Source organism: Tamandua tetradactyla, chromosome 6 (assembly GCF_023851605.1).
Source record: "Tamandua tetradactyla isolate mTamTet1 chromosome 6, mTamTet1.pri, whole genome shotgun sequence".
Taxonomy (NCBI): domain Eukaryota; kingdom Metazoa; phylum Chordata; class Mammalia; order Pilosa; family Myrmecophagidae; genus Tamandua; species Tamandua tetradactyla.
This window is the reverse complement of record NC_135332.1, coordinates 15,279,233-15,294,831: the sequence shown is the minus strand read 5'-3', so window position 1 is coordinate 15,294,831 and position 15,599 is coordinate 15,279,233. Positions and strand designations below refer to the sequence as shown.

The 15,599-nt window shown below is 58.9% G+C and overlaps 1 protein-coding gene across 4 annotated transcripts in view; it reads right to left on the bottom strand.

Annotated features, from left to right (window-relative positions):
- Positions 1-1,883: 1,883 nt before the first annotated feature.
- The window catches only part of SLC38A12 (solute carrier family 38 member 12), a 59,490-nt gene continuing 45,774 nt past the window's right edge, over positions 1,884-15,599 (bottom strand). For all 4 annotated transcript variants that reach the window (XM_077163755.1, XM_077163757.1, XM_077163756.1 and 1 more), the window contains one exon: positions 1,884-5,568. In XM_077163755.1, the coding sequence (XP_077019870.1) occupies positions 4,808-5,568 (761 nt within the window). In that variant the 3' untranslated portion in view covers positions 1,884-4,807. The remainder of the gene's footprint in view (positions 5,569-15,599) is intronic.

Here is a 15,599-nt window from a genome sequence, read left to right as displayed (position 1 = left end):
CCCAGGGGCACCTCCGAGGCCTTGACAATGTCATGGTGGAAAAGGCAGAGGACTTATATTGTGCTGTGTGTGTTCTCTCTGTGGCTGATGTGCCAGGCTCAGAACTGCCTGCCGGGCTCTGGAAGCCTGGCGCAAGTGGTTCCTGGGTCAGGCATGGCCCAGCCTCCCTGGAGTGGAATCCTCAGGAGGAAGTGAGTCCCAGGTCAAAGAATCTCCCTGCTGTCTTCATTCTCCCTCTGGGGCTCCCACTCTGACCTCCTTTCTCTGTCAGTTGTCACTGGCCCTGGACCATCTTTAGGGCTCTTGCTTATAATTTCCCATCAGCAGTTGCTTTTAGCCCTGCACAGTGTGAAGCAAGCCAGCCTTCATTCTTCAACCATTCCACAAACACACCATGACCCTCTTCTAACTGCTGAGGCTGTAAAGCCTGAGACATTGCTTCCTCAGTGGGTTTAGTCGACGTGGGGTAGGTGTTAACCCCACGCCTTCGAGAGGAAGCTGGAAAGATGCAGGAAGCATGTGGAGTCTCGGTCCAGTGCTCTTTTCCACAGCACCTGCTTGTTCCTGGGAAGCCAGCTTCTCTAGTCTCCACAGACTCTGCTGCTTGGCTTGCAGCCACGGAACTGGACATTTCTGTATGATTTTAGGGGTGAGAGTAGCAGAATGGTAAGGTGGAAAATTTCTAATACACCTAATCCTCAGTAAGATGATTCGTGGGATTCCGGAGCCTTTCCCTTCTTGGCTGGAGTGTGCTGCCCCAAGGATGGGTGGCTCATCTGTTATACCCTGTTTAATGTTCCCTGCTCCGTGGATTTCCCGTGGCGGTGGGACTCCTGGTCTGGGTCTAGGTCCAACAACAGGTGTGAGCTGAGGTAAGAGCTGGAGGCCTGGAACTTCATTGCAGCTGGGGGTGAGAGGGTTAAACTATTGGCCCCCAGACTCTAAACCTGAACCCCTGGCGCTTCCTGAGCCATGGTGGGAGTGCAACTTGGGTGAAAGCTACAGCACGGGAGGCTGGGAGGAGCTGTGGGGTTCAGGCTGCTCCCTGCCCAAGATCACTTATAACCAAGAACTGGAAAGATAATTAAAAGCCAAATGCAGAGCTGAGCCTGCTGCTGGCAGCCTCCGAGGGGCTAGTCCTTGTTCCTTAGACTCCTAGGGCAGGCGCCTGGTTGCCTTATCCCTTCTTTAGGAAGGTATTCTGGAGCAGTGAGCCCAGGTGGGTAGGGCAAGGGGTGTCTCCTATAGGCTCAGAGCTCACTTAGCCTGGCTTCCAGCCTCATGCTCAAGCTGCACGCATCCTACCTCTTCCCAGGAGTCTCCTTGCACGACCAAGGGAAGGGAGAGGGCCTGGTAGAGGAGCGTGGGGAGCAGACCAACCGCGTCAGGATGTGAGGCCATAGATTTCAAACCCTTATAAACAAGGGCCTGACTGTGCAGCGAAGAGCTGTTTGAATCTCCCTGGGCACTGGGCACCCAAAGGTTTCTTTTCTTTGGGCAGGACATGGAAACAAGAGGCTCAGCAGTAGGAAAGATTTGCCCCAACCCATCCCCTCCTAGGGCTGGGGGAGGGGGATGGCATTTAGAAAAGGGCGGCCCATTGTCCTGGTCCAGGACACTTGGGCTTCAGACCTGGCCCTGAAACGAGAGTCTTCCATTTCCTGGAGGATTGCGGAACCAGAGACCACTCCCCTCACGAAGCCCTCTAGACTCCGAAAAATTTGAATCAATGTCCTGTTTCTGAATTATAGCTGGCAGCTGCTCTAACAGGAAACCCGACTCATTAGGAGTTTATCTGGACACAGAAACCCGGAGTCTTAGATGAATGGGTCTGGGGTCCTTGGCTGAGTGCAGTTTGGGCTGGAAAGTGACAAAGGAGCCAGTACCAGTAAATAACAGCTTTATTGAGTACTTTAGTGCTGGCACTAAACTCAGGACTTTAATCCTCCTACCCGGTCAGGGATACAGGTACTGCCACCCCACTTTGCCAGAGAGGAGGACTGGATCACGGGCGTGTTTAGTCCACACCCACAGCCACTGAGCTGTGCTGCCAAGGTCCTCAAAGAAAAAACGTGGCCCACACAGGTGTTACTTCTCCCTTTCCACCTTTAAAGAAACCATCAACCCCAGGCCCCAGGGAGAGAAACCAGAAAGCTCCCTCCTGCAGCCCTGGTCCTGGTTCTCAGTAGAGCCAGCTTTCTGGGGGCTGCTTGCACGGCCTGGGGACCTGACCCTACATACGCTTGAAGTCTTTCCCCAACGTCAAGCAGCCCTCAGGCCCGGCTTTGCCAGGCTCTCCTCCTGTAGGCTGGCATCCCGCGTCCCCCCTGCTGTGCTGACTTTGGCCTCTGCCTGTTGCCGAGGCCACTCTTGGCCGCCTGTGGCGAGAACAGCTGTGTGGCTCGGGGCCTGGCCAGGTGCCCACGGCCCACCTTCCACCACTCAGCAGTGCCTCCCCACCTGTCACCTGCCATCTGCCCCTCTGTATGCCTGCAGCCGCCTCAGGTGAGGGAGCAGCCAGGAGCGGCTGGCACATGGCTCCAGGGCTCAGGTGGGCCCAGAGCTCAGGCAGGGAACCAGGCAAAGAACATGGACTCCCCATCTTGACCCCTCTGCCCACGGGGGTCCATGGGGCCAGTGTGGGCACAACGACATGAGGTGGAAGTTCTCCCCGTCCCACCTGTAAACTAGAATCATGATATGTGTCCCACCTCATCCACTGATATAAAAACTCAGGGTCAGATGTACTTGATGTATTGTGGGCGAGCGTCATCTGGGGACTCTCTGGCTGTTAGGGTCCTCTCCCCTGGCTGCAGAGGGAGGTGCCCCACCTGACACCTGGTCAGACAGCCTAGTGAACACCGAAAAGAAACCCAGAAATGGTGGCAGCAGCGAGAGTCCCCCAGGGCGGATTCCCTGGGGACCGGGGCTACTCCGGCCAAGGTGACGGGGACAGGGGACACAGCCACCCGACTCCCCCACTCTGTGTGGCTCCAGGTTGTCACATAAATCCATGAAGGCTCTATGATGCTAATAAATTTGCATCCAAAATTTGGTCTGGAGCCTGGGGTAGCGGGATGATTTAATTTGCTTCATCCTTAAGTAAGAGGGGGTGGAATTGGAGAAGGGCGAGTACAGATGTTTAATTGAGATTTCAGTGAATACCGGGCAGCTCCGGGGAGCACCAGAGCTGGCAGGCCGGGCCAGACCGTCGTCCCTGTGGCTGGGCCGTGGTGGTGTCACCCCCCACCCCCCGCCAGCCCAGGGGGCAGCGCCTTCTGGGAAGCCAAAGGGGCAGATGTGGAGGAGGCATTTATTACTCACATGGACGGAAAGTCACTCTTTGTGGGACAATCTGCGAGAACCGAGCTGGGCGGGAGGCGAAAGGAAGGAGACCGCAGCCCAGGAATCCTCCCACGCTCGGACTGCGGGGGTAGGAGGGGGTGGCTCTGCCTGAAAACTCCCCCCAGGTGGGCTGCATTCTTAAGGCCGTCCCATCTCCATGCACACCCTCCCTCTCCCCTCAGAGCACCCAGGGCCCCAGGAGACCCAGCCTTGCTGGCATTGCTGCTGTTCCAGGTAGGAAGACGGAGATGCAGGTGAGGAGAGGAAGGTTTCTGAAGGAGAGGGCTGAGCAAGGCACTGGACTCAAAGGGGCGGGGCAGCTCCTGCGCCAGCTACTCTGGGCTCCAGGACAGGGGGACTGTAGCCCAGGGCTGGGGGATGCCAGGGAGGGTGGGGAAGGGCCCCAGGTCCGGAAGTGGAAGAAGGCACGTTGAGAACGCAGTGTTCAGCAGTCCTGGGTTCAAGGGTGACGGGCCAGCAGGTGGGGGTGTAGTGGTGAAGGGGGGGTGCCTCAGGGCAGCTGGGGAGGTGGCTGGGGGCGCCCTCCTTCCTCGGGGCGGGTGCACCATCTCACCTGCACAGTGCCCAAAGGCAAGGAGAGTGTGAGCACTAAGCACCACCTCCCCACTCCCCAGAGAGCTGCCTTAGTGGGGAACCAGGGCAGGGGCACCCAAGCAGGGGGGAACCACAGAGCCCCATCCTGCCACATGCCCAGAGGTGCTCCCAAGCCACTGAGGGTGGCGGGTGGGCAGCACCTCCCCTCTAGCTGCCGCCCACCCTGCAGGGGGCCCCTGTGGGCTCCTGGGGGGGGGCAGTCAGAAGGGCAGAGGCCCCTTTCAGGGACCCCGAGCTGGGGCTCTGAAACCCAGCTGATGGGCGTCTGTCTCCCCGCAGCAAGGCTGCCCCGGCCTGTAGCTCCAGAGCTCCCCATGGGCTCAGGACCCAGAACTGGAGCTGGAGCCCCGAGCAAAGGCCCTGGCAGCTCTAGACCAGGAGTCCTGGGGCCTCCCCCGTCTTGGGATCTGGGCTGGCCAGTCCTCCTCCCTCCCAGGAATGGCACCCAGTACCTCCCAGGCCTCTCGGAGGGACAGCAGCTGCCAGTGGAGCCCACGTCCCAGAACAAGGCTGCAGGAGGGGGCTGGGGGAGGGCAGAGAGCCGATCACGGGTCCTGTATAAATAAGCAGCAGTGCCCGCACTGCATCTCCCACCGCAGCCGGGTGGGGGTGACGTGTGTGTGAAGCAGGGGCGACGAGTCTGGCCCCAGGTCCTGGGTCAGGGACACCGTGTGTACCCAGGGGAAGGCTGCCCGCAATTGAGCCAGGTGGGGAGACCCCCGGCTGGAGCTGAGGAGGGGCCCCTCGAGAGCCTGGCCTGCCTGTTCCCGTGGATGGGGGTGCGGGGGGTGGTGACAGTCCATGGCTTAGCGGGTGGGCTGGGCGACAGCCCGGGCGCGTGGCAGCCTCAGAGCTGCGTCTCGCTGAGGACGATGTTGGCCGTGACGAAGAAGCAGCAGAAGAGGGCCCACAGCAGCACGGAGGCCACCCAGAAGGTATGGTGGAAGGGGGACCTGTGCTTGTTGAGGGCCCCGGGGCCCAGGGCCAGCTGTGTGTCCCTGCGGCAGTGGTAGACCAGGAAGGCGGGGATGACGTACTGGATGCCGGTGCCCGCGTAGGCGCCCGTGATACCCACCAGGGACTCCAGGTCGTGGGTGCAGAAGGCCACGAGCACGGGCGGCACCAGGGCCATGGCGGGGAACACCACGCGGTCCACGGCCCACGGGTAGGTGCCGCCCTCGCGGTGGAACAGCGCCTTCCAGTTGTTGCGCAGCGTCACGGCGATGATGGGGAAGTTGGTGCTGATGGTGAAGACGGGGAAGAGGCCCAGGAAGAGGCGGACGGCGGCCAGGCCCACGACGTCGCAGCGGGCGAAGTTGAGGGTGTACATGTCCAGGAGGCTGTCGCCGCGGAAGCAGAAGATGGCCGTGAAGGACAGGAGGCTGTAGAAGGTCAGGACCAGCGCGTAGTCCAGCAGCACCAGGCGCGTGAGGTGCCGCTTGGAGGCCACAGGGGTGAGGAGCGAGGGCAGCGAGTGCTGGCACATGAAGGAGTAGACGCACACCCCGAACAGGTTCCGCACCCCGGACAGGTCGGCCAGGGGCGGGTGCCCCTCCCCGTGCCCGCGTCCGATGCGGCCCAGGGCCAGCACAATCATGGTGGCGAAGGCTGGCAAAGGAGAGAGGGGCGTCAGCTGGTGGGGCGAGGGAAACCGGAGCCCCCAGGGAAAGGATTGTCACTAAATGCAAACCTGTGCACCGTCCACCCCAGGGCCACCCTGGGAATAGGCCCCAGGGGCCGCTGATCTTCCCAAAGCTCTGCGCCGGGGTGCAGGGTCTCTCCCAGGGCTGAACTGAGAGGGCCTGAGCGGGTAAGTGCCCTCCACTCCCAACGCACCCCAAGGAGGCTGCCCTGGGGCCACGAGACGCTCCCACTGCCAGGGGTACTCTCGGGCAGCGCTGGGCAGCAGGGGCCAGGGCTCAGGCTGCTCCTCCCGCCCTGGAGCTGGCTTGAGTGAGGGGATGAAGGGACACAGAGGACTTGGGAGGGGACGTCCTCATGGGCTGAGGGCAGCTGCTGGATGCATCTGAGGGGAAATGGGCCAGAATGCTGGGTCCAGAGCAGAGGTGGGTGCCCAGGGGTTACACCAGGCAGGAAGTTGCCAGCTGTCACGTCAGGGAAGGAAAGGCAGCCAAGCCCAATGCTGGAAGGATGCGGCATGTAGCTCTTTTCTCCTGAGTCTGGCTGGCACGGTTGGGGCACAGGGAAGTGACGCTGACCCTGGTTTGCTACAAATGTGGAAGGGGCCAAGTGGCTCTGTCCATCCCGAGCAGGTGGGATTCATCCCTGCTGAAGACGAGGCTCACCCGGGAACCTTCTTGCACAGCCCTCCTCCTGCACCCCCTGGAAATGAGCAGCCAGCCTGCCAGGATGCCAGCAATGGGGTGACAGGGTCGAGCGAGGGGACGTGCGTCCACGCACTCACAGGCAAAGGCGGCCCTTCTGGAGGAAGCGGATTCTTTCCATGCCTCTCTGGCTTCTGCCATTCAGATCACCCAGACTACCACCATGAGCCACTCGACACAGAGACCTCTGGTGTCCCTGTCTCCCACTTAGGAGTTTACACACCGTTGCTGCCTCTGTTCAGACCGGACCTGACAGGACGTCCCCCAGCTGCAGGGAGAGCCCAGGACGAGGACACCTGGCATTTCCTGGAGACACAGGCAGGCAGGACAGCCAGAGGCAGAAGAGGCTGGCTTTTCACCGTGAGGCCGCTGCAGCTCCCAAAGTAGAGGCTGAGCCCTCCCGGGGGAGGGTAGGCTGGAGTGTCCCCAGCTGTGGGGGCTGTCCCTTTCCCCTCCAGGCCACTCACAGCCCTCGGGCCCCTGGAAGGAAGAGGCCTTTCTCCTGGGACGCAGAGCAAGCCAGACCAGCATCCTTCCACGGTGACACCGGCCTGGAAGCTACAGGACCTTCAGCTATTACTTTTAATCAGAACTGCCTGACGTTTCAGGGACAGCAGAGAAGAGGGGGAGCTGCGAACAGCCTGTGCAAATTGCCAATAAAGAGGATGATTTGTTCCTTACTCTTAAAGCCTGCTCTTGCCGTCCGCTGCCCCTGATGCCGAAGACCCTGTGACTCTCCTCACCCCGGGGACACCACAAATCTCTCCAGCTCGGGCCCCTCGAGGGGAAGGCACTGACCCAGTCCCTCGCCTACTGCCCTTGGGGGGTGGGGAGGGGCGGCTCAGGACGGCCAAGGGGCCTCTGGCCCGGTCCACCGTGGAGATTCTGGGGGTGGGTACAGGAGGGGGATGCAGGGTGGGGACCCCTGTACAGGGGCAGCAACTCAAGAAGGGGGACGGGGCGGGGCAGGGCAGGATGGGGACCCAGGGGAAGGCTAGCCGGCGGAGGCAGATTCCCCTCATGTGCCTGGGAAGGAAGAGTCACAAAGCAGAGCTGAGTGGGCCCGGGGGGTCAAGACAGGCGTGGGGGAGTGGGAAGGCAGGGTCCAGACGGAGCAGGGTCACCAGCACCACAGGGCACCACACTGGCACCTGGCACCTGGCACAGCTCCCAGCCAGGCAGGGACTCAGAAATCCTGCAGCTGCGCCGGCCCCTGGGTTCAGTGAGCAGGCGAGAAGCTGGGAAGGGACAAGGTGGCTGGGTGGACGGGCTCACTCCCTAGAGGCTACTCTGCCCAACCCCGGAGGATGGGCCGGTACTGCCTCTGCTCAGCCTTCTCCTCCCCGTTAAATCTCCACTCATTTAACAACTGGCCTCCAGGGCCGCCTCCCACCCACCCCCCTCCCCCCACCCCCGTCCTACTCGTCCTACTCGGGATGGAAGGAGAGGAGGGAGAGGAGGGCGGCAGGACCTGAGGCGTTTGCACAGCAGTCTGACTCCAGAGTCCTACCAGGAGGCTTCAGGGACCACACACCTTTCCTGGGGCTTAGAGCAAAAGTAAAAGCTACACCTGGAAGGGTGGGCGCTGCCTGTTCAGTGACCAGTCTCCATAAACGTAATGGCACGAGCCCGCTGACCTTCCCTGGACCCAGATGGCTTTCTGTCCTCTGGAGTCAGGGCGGGCCGGGGAAGGTCAGCGGGCTCGTGCCATTACGTTTATGGAGATGCCAGCAACTCCGAGGGCGGCGTCAAGGCAGCATTTTATATCAAAACGCATTCACGCAATAGTTAACGAGCCATCAATTAAGCTCTTAAAGTGGTCAAGAGAGAAATACCTCTGTCCAGACGCACCCTGCCCCTCCCTTTCCACACTGAGGGTTACATTTAGGGGTCAGCTGGCCAAACCCCGGCCCGATGCTATTTTGCAAGTTGGGTGGCATTTTGTAAGTGAGATTAGCATCTGCCGTCAGTGGAGGAGATCACCCAGGTAATATGGGTGGGCCAAACAGGGTAGGGCCTTAGGAGGAAAAGCAGGTTTCATGAACACTTTCTACCTCAAGACCACAGCATCGGCCCCTGCTGATTCCAGCCTGCAGCACGGTTTTTGAACTTACTGGCTGCACAATCGCAGGAGCCAATTCCTTAAAGTAAGTTGCTTGATACACACACACGCACACGCACATCCTGTTGGTTGTTTCTCAGGAGTACTCTGGCTGCTACAGATACCCCTTTTCTTCTTTTGCAGCAACAGTGAGCTAAGAAGTCCTTGCCAGGGGCGGTTCAGCCTCACAGACATCTATTTGTCCCTGTCCCCGTCCTCGTGGGCTTCTCCTTTACAGGACGAAGGTGGGCAGAGAATAGGTCAGGTGGGCCGAGCCCTTCCAAACTCCTGCCTAAGGAGAAGGAAGGCAGTGCTCACCTAGAAGGGGATGAGACTGAAACAGACCAAACCTCTAGCCAGCAGGCTCTGCCCCTCCTGGGCGCTGCTGGGCCTGCACATCCCCTGCCCTCCTGGAACCCTCGCCCTGGGGCCTGCCTGGCTACAGCGAAGCCATAAATGGCCCAGACCTTAACAGGAGCTGGAGTAGTTTCTACAGCCTGGTGCTCTGAAGACCACTTTTGGAGAGTCCAAGCAATCTCAGGCCACCTTTCCCAGATCTGTCTGGGCAGAAGCAGAAATCAGAGCTGTCAGCGGCTAGCACCAGCCCTCCTGCGCTGCCTTACCCGGGACATGTGACGAGGGAAGAGCTCCTCCAGGGTCCTCCAGGGTGCAAAGGAGCAGACAGGAGCTGCCTTGGCTTCTGGGCTGCAGTAACGTGCTCCCTGCTGCTCAAAGGCATGTGTGCAGCCTGTGCAGGACTCACCTTACAGAATCCTGGGGCCCGCGTGGGGCTGATCCCCAGAGCACACCACACTGGGGGCCACGTGTTAGGGCCCTCTCTGTCCTGGAAGGCCCTTCAGGTGGCTGCTGAGGGAGGCTCCCCTAGAAGCCCGATGCTCTCTCCTCCATCACTGGCTTTGGGATTATGCAGGGGATGCTTCTGGGCTAGCCCCAGTCTTTCCTAGGGCTCCCTGGCAGGTGGCAGTGACCTCCTCGGCTGACAGAGAAGCTCTTATGGCTCCACCGTGTGCCCCGGCAGCCACGGACCACACATGAGCCCTGGAAGGCAGCTGGTCTAAACTGGAGGCGTGAAAGGGTAAAGTACACACTGGAGTCTGAACACTTGGTATGGAAAAGGAATGTAAACTAATAACTTTGCAATGCTTTAAATATTGCTCACATGTTCAAAGGTTTTTTATATATTTGTTTCAATAAATATATTATTAAAATTAATTAAAAAATTTAACACAGCCACTACAAGATTCAAAATTGCCTCGGTGGCTTGCGGTATGTTTCTGTTAGACAGGGAGGGCTCCCTGTGACCCTGTGCACGGCTCTGCAGGGTGTGCAGGGCGGTGACGCAGCTGTCCTGCTGGGAGCGTGAAGGGTTTCTATTCCCTGCCCTGGCTCCCCTCACTCTTACCCTCTGCATCTGCCCTGGTTTACAGAGGGATGCTGACGACCCAGGGTGACGCGAGATCCTGTACGAAGCCTTCTTGGAAAGCCCAGAGACAATAGGCTCAGGGTCCCCATAGCTGCCTCCAGGAGGAGGCACTGTGGGGTCTGGGGGGGTTCTGGAACTGGCCTGGGATCCTCTCTGGAAACCTGGAGGGCTCTTGCCCAATAGCCTGGGATCACGGGGACAAACGCCCACTGAGGCCAGACTACACACTCACGCCCATCATCCTTACCCCATACAATTGTGCAGAGTCACGCCCAGGGCCCAGGGAGAAGCTGAGGACTCCCCTCCCCACAGTGGTGCTGGGGCTGCGCGTCAGTGGCTGTGGGCCCTTCCACCCTCCAGCTCGGGTCAGGCCTTGCCTTCCTAGAAAGTGGCCCCCCAACTTGCTGACCTCTGAACCGGCCAGATGCCTCCCTGAAGCTGCGGTAGACTCTAGCCCGGGCCGCCCTGAACCGCCTGCTGTGCCGAGTCCTGTGCATAGCTGTGGACATCAGCCAGTGCCGTGTGATGGCTGTGACACATGCGAGGAGACCCATTCATCAGGTGGCTGTCGGGGTTCTCCAAGTACAGGGTCGATATGCCAGGGTTAATGACAACGGATGGGCGGTGTGTGCCCGCCGCTAGCTCGGGCACCAGTGCTCAAGGCAAGGAGCTGGGTCGGGGTGGACTTGGTACCGGCTCTCCCTCTGCTCTGGCCCTGCCTCTGGGCACAAACACTGACTGCACGAGATGGGGTCATCAGAGCAGAGCCGGGGCCTGCCGCGGAGCATGGGGAGCAGCTGATGTGGGCAATGCTGGCCTGAGGGGAGGGCCACTGTGGACCCAGCAGTTCCTCAACCCTGAGAAGCAGGAGCAGGGGCCTGGGCGTTTGCTCCGCCTGCAAAAGACAGCCTCTCGGCAGGCAGACCGGGCGAGGCAGGGGGCTGGGGGTGGGTTTTGACATTTTGGAAAGAACCAAGGAGAGGCTCAAGTTCTTAAGTTAGACTGGGTTCAACTCTTGGTTATGCTAATTAATTGGTCATTAAGGAGGACATTACTGAATTTCCTGGTGTCCCTATTGCATCACCTTTAAAAACGGTGATCACAGAACCCATCTCTCAGGCCCACAGCCATTGCTCAAAAAGTATATTCCCTCTATCGTCATGGCAACCTCATTTCCCATCCTGAAAGTCCAGGTTCCAGGCAGGCAGGAAACATGCTGTCAGTACTGAGTTCGAATTTAACTTTCCTCCTGCCCTAAGGAGGGGTCCTGGGGCGTCACAGTGACTCTGATGCCACCTCCCTGGTAGGTCTAGGCTGCTGTCACCAACCTTCCTCGGGACCTCTGCTCTGAGTACCCTGGCTCCAGGCTGCAGCTAATTCTCTGGGGCTCAGGGGTGGGGAGGCAGGACAGAGAGAACCCTGGTAAGGCTGTGCTTCCTAATGCTAAGCTGTCCCTCTTGCTGCCTCATTTAGGGGCACTGGAGGTATGTCGTCTCTCTGTAAGAGGCCCGGGCAAGAATGAAGAGGAATTTTGCTTGGTTCAGATTGGGGGCCCCTTTCCCACCCTGAGGAGACACCTGCTCAGTCTCTGCTGGGAGATCCCCCTGGGCAAAACGAGATGCTCCTTGCACAAGATGTGCTTGTCTCTGGAAGAATTTTGGTCTTGGCTCAGGCTTTCATCTCAGGCTAGCATGATATTCTGTTAGAATCATGGATTTCAGCCAAGAGGAGAGACCGTAAAGCCAATCAGATCACCTTTCCACGCTGGGTCAGTCCCTACGGTTTCTTTGGCCACTCATCATCATGGAAGCGGGAGAGAAGGTCGTTTAAATAATCAGCTTTACAGGACTGAGTCTCCCCCTTGGCTAAATTACTGACCCCACATGATCTAAGCGTGACATGAAAAGGTGACATCTGAAAAACGGCAGGTATTTGAGTCTGTAACGCAATCAAGCCTTAGGTTTGAAAACAAAAGTTCTGGCCTTTTTCTCCCATCCTGCAACTTTCCCACACTCTCCAAGGCATGGCAAATGACTCCTAGGAGGACAGGGTCTAAATTTTTCTTTTTGAGCCGTCAGAGCAAGCTCTGTTTGTAATCACTTGGAAAGCAGAAGCCAAGGGGTCCTGGTTGCTGGCTGATTTCATCTCCTTCCTGGAGACTGAACATACAAAACTTCAGACGCTGTCACCACCCATTCCAAAGGCAACGTGGCCCCTTTGCTCTCATGTGGCCGACTAGACGTAGAGACCTGGAGTGGGGTGGGGATGGAAGGGAGAGGCTGTTCTAGACAAGGACGTCTGCATTCCCCTGGCAGGAACGTACATTCTGGAACTTCGGGGCTACCGTGGGCTACATTAGCTCCACAGACAGATCTGTCTGACTTTGCCACAGGGCTGAGGATTAACCTGTCCCTGCGTGAAGCCCGATTCTGGGCAGAGGCCACGGCTGTGACAGCTGTTGATCAGGTATTTCATCCTGTGGACAGCCGCTGTCTGGAACTTGTCTTCCCTGTCCTGCCAGCCCTGGCAGTTGGCCGCCAACCTCCTTGGCAGGGCAGGGCTGGCCGTCCGAGGGCAGGGTCGGCACCATCTCAGCCGCACGCAGATCTGAGGCACCGATGAAGGAGGCGGCTCTGAGCAGAGGAGTGGCTGGGGGTGGCGAACTTTGTGAGGGCCTAGAACTCTCGGGTCGGGTCCTGACACCAATGAAAGGTGCAATTCAGTGGCATGTGGCTATTTTCCAGCAGACTTTAAGTGTTCATTTTACCCTAAGAGCCTTAAGTAGAGACCCCAGCTTCCTCTCTTCTAAGCTGGCCTCCGCCTTCACAGAGAGGCATTTAAAAAACCAAGAATAAAATTATGACTCAAATGGATCACATGCAGAAAGGTTTTTCTGGTTGTGGAGCAAGTGAAAGCCGGACGTTCACAGCCTTGGAGAACTCTGTTGAGACACCCCAAGGTGGGTGGGGGGTGGTGGTGGCTGCAGAGGTCCCAGAGTCCAGGACAGCTGACAACAGGACAAGACAAAAGACGACGGCTCAGAAAGGCCAGACATGCTACCTTCACGTTGGGGTTCCTTCCTGGGCCTCTGAGAAGGACTAGCCGAATGAAAGGACTCCAGAGTGGCTGCGAAGGAACTGAAACGCCAAGATGGCATGTTGAGCCAACAGGACATGGAATGGGAACCTGGGAAACAGAGGGTGATGGAGCACAGCAGCCCCCAGGTGAGACTCCCGAGACCAGCCGTGGTACTGTGGGAGGGGGGCAGCGAGGCAGCTGCGGGGGACTCTGGGGACGGGTAAGAACCAGGAAGCCTGTATCTTTCCCGGTGATGGGCTCTTCTTGGGGACCTCCCACCTCTGCTCCCACCACCGCCAGCTTCTGCCTCTCCCCATGGCTCGGTGTGCAAGACAGATCTGGGGCACTTGCCGGGGGGAGGTGGGCAGAGCAGGCCGTGAAACTTCCTGAGGCAGCTCGAGTTTATCCACGAGTGCCTGGCGAGGGCGGCATCTGACCCAGTTTAAGGGGAGCTCGGAGACGGGAATAACGTGTGTGGTGGCCGCTTTGAATACACAATCAGAGGAGAGGGAGCCCTGTGGGTCCTCGACAGCCCAGACTGAGCAGACTTGGTTTTTAAGAAATGCGAAATGGGTGCCTCAAGCCGAGCCAGCTGTCCTGACCCCTAGTGCAAGGCCCACGGGCGGCACGGTGGTGACAGACGGCAAGTGCCCTGCGGGGCAGCCCCTGAGTCCCGGCGGGAAGAGTCCACGGTCATGGGTTTAGTGGCCTGAGGTGCACGTATGGCTGTGTCTTTCCTAAGTGTTCCTGGTCTACCACTGACAGAGAGTGAGCGAGGGGCAGAAGCGGCAGCCCTTAGGCCTGCTTTCACTGCTCTGAGTCTCTTGCTTCGTTGAAGGCAGAGGGACTGGTGGCCCGAAGGGCGGCAGGGAGGGCTCCCTCCAGTGTGCACAGCGATGCTTCCAGAGTCAACCAGGGATGCTTCAAAACAGGAGACAACACGTGCCCTTGCTCTTTCTGAAGGTGGCTGAGGTCACATTTTGTGGCCGGCCCCAAGGGACACTTGCTGTGAGGCCACCCTTGGGACGATGAGGACAGTGATGCTCCCTGCAGCTAAGGTCTGAGTGTCACTCAGGAGTTGGACACTGTGTTTGAAACACAGCCCCTCGTGGTCTGCACAGCTGCTGGGTGGGACAAGGCCTGTACTGCACAACGAAGAAACAGGCTGGGAGAGGCCTGGGCTGCCCCTGTGCGCTGGCAGTGGGCACCATCCAATCCGCATGGAAGGACGCGCACATGGGTAGTTGGGGGGCTGGAAGCCAGCAGGTGAGGAACACTGGGGCACACTGGCCCACTGGACCCGAGGTTGTGGGTGCAGGCACTGTGGTGGTTCTGAAGCAGCTGCCTGGGGGTAGCCGACTGGACCACAAAGTGAGCTGGTCAGGAGGTCAGCTAAGCTTGGGGCAGCGGTGCCAGGTGAGGAGAAGCTCCCTGCCACATGGGTTCGGAAGCACTTGTAATCCAGGTGTCCCTGGCCGCCCCAGAACTTACTTGGGGAGCCAAATAAACGAATCCATATTGTCACTTGTCATACATCCCCTGGTCATGTTTCCTGGGCTAGCGGCTATTTGCAAAGGCCACTTGACCCCCTAAATCTCACGTTGGCAGCAAGGGCTGCTTCTGGGGCTCTGAACCCGAAAGGGGCAGATGAAAGCCATGTACAGAACTGGTCTGACGGCTCCTCAGCAGCATCCTGAGTCCAGGGCCCTTCTGTGGGTCGAGGTGGGGGGAGCGGGGTGGGGGGCTCTGGCAATCTTCCCCAGCCTCATTTCAACAGATGGCAGAACAAATTCCTAATTAAGCACAAGAAAGTTTCCGGCTCAGCACATTTATTTATGATTTTCCGGTCCCATTGGTGCTCATTTTTTCCCCTTTGTCTTCCTGGAACCCAAGGCAGCTTATTGCTGCCCTGAGTCCCCCCACAGTTCTCTTGGATGGGCACAGCCCCCGTATGGGCAGAGGGAAGAGGCAGGGTGTGCGGGGGGTGGGAGAGGAGGGAGGGTCGCGGGAGGCACGCGGCCACACAGCTGCTTGGCAGAAGCAAAACGATAAGGGAGCTCACCACAAACTGACAACTTGGCTAGGCCTTGAGCAGACACATTGCACTTTCATGCTCGCTGCCTCTGGATGCGTTCTAGAAAGATCGCCCGGGGTGAGCCTGGACCACAAGAAGTCGCCTTCGGTGGGGTCTAGCCCTGTCCTCAGGCGGCCTGCAAACGGCCTGCGGGCATCCCCGCCACGGCAGCTCCACGAGGTCCCAAGGCCTCCCTGCCCTTCCTCCTCCTCTGAAGGCCGCGCTGCTGCCTGGGGTGAGGAGGAAAGAAACACCTTCCCCGACTCTCAGGAGAAACATGCCCAGGCGGCTGCAGTGTCCTGGGCTCCCACACTGGAGCATCAACTCTACCTAACAGCACAGGGTAGCAAAGGAGGTTCTCTCCCTAAGCCAGAGGGCTGAGCGCCTCGTGTAGAAAAGGGCCTGTGTGCTCTTGTCACCCACAGTGGAGCTTGGAGAGGAGCGCCACGGAGGGCTCTTGACATCTGCTTATCACCTGGATCAGAAGAAGAGAGACGGATGGCTTTCAAGGACAACGGTGCCAGGATAACGATGTCACCGCTGAAGTCGCAAGCGCCAATACCTTGCCCAGCTGGTCTCTGCGGATGAGGACTCACT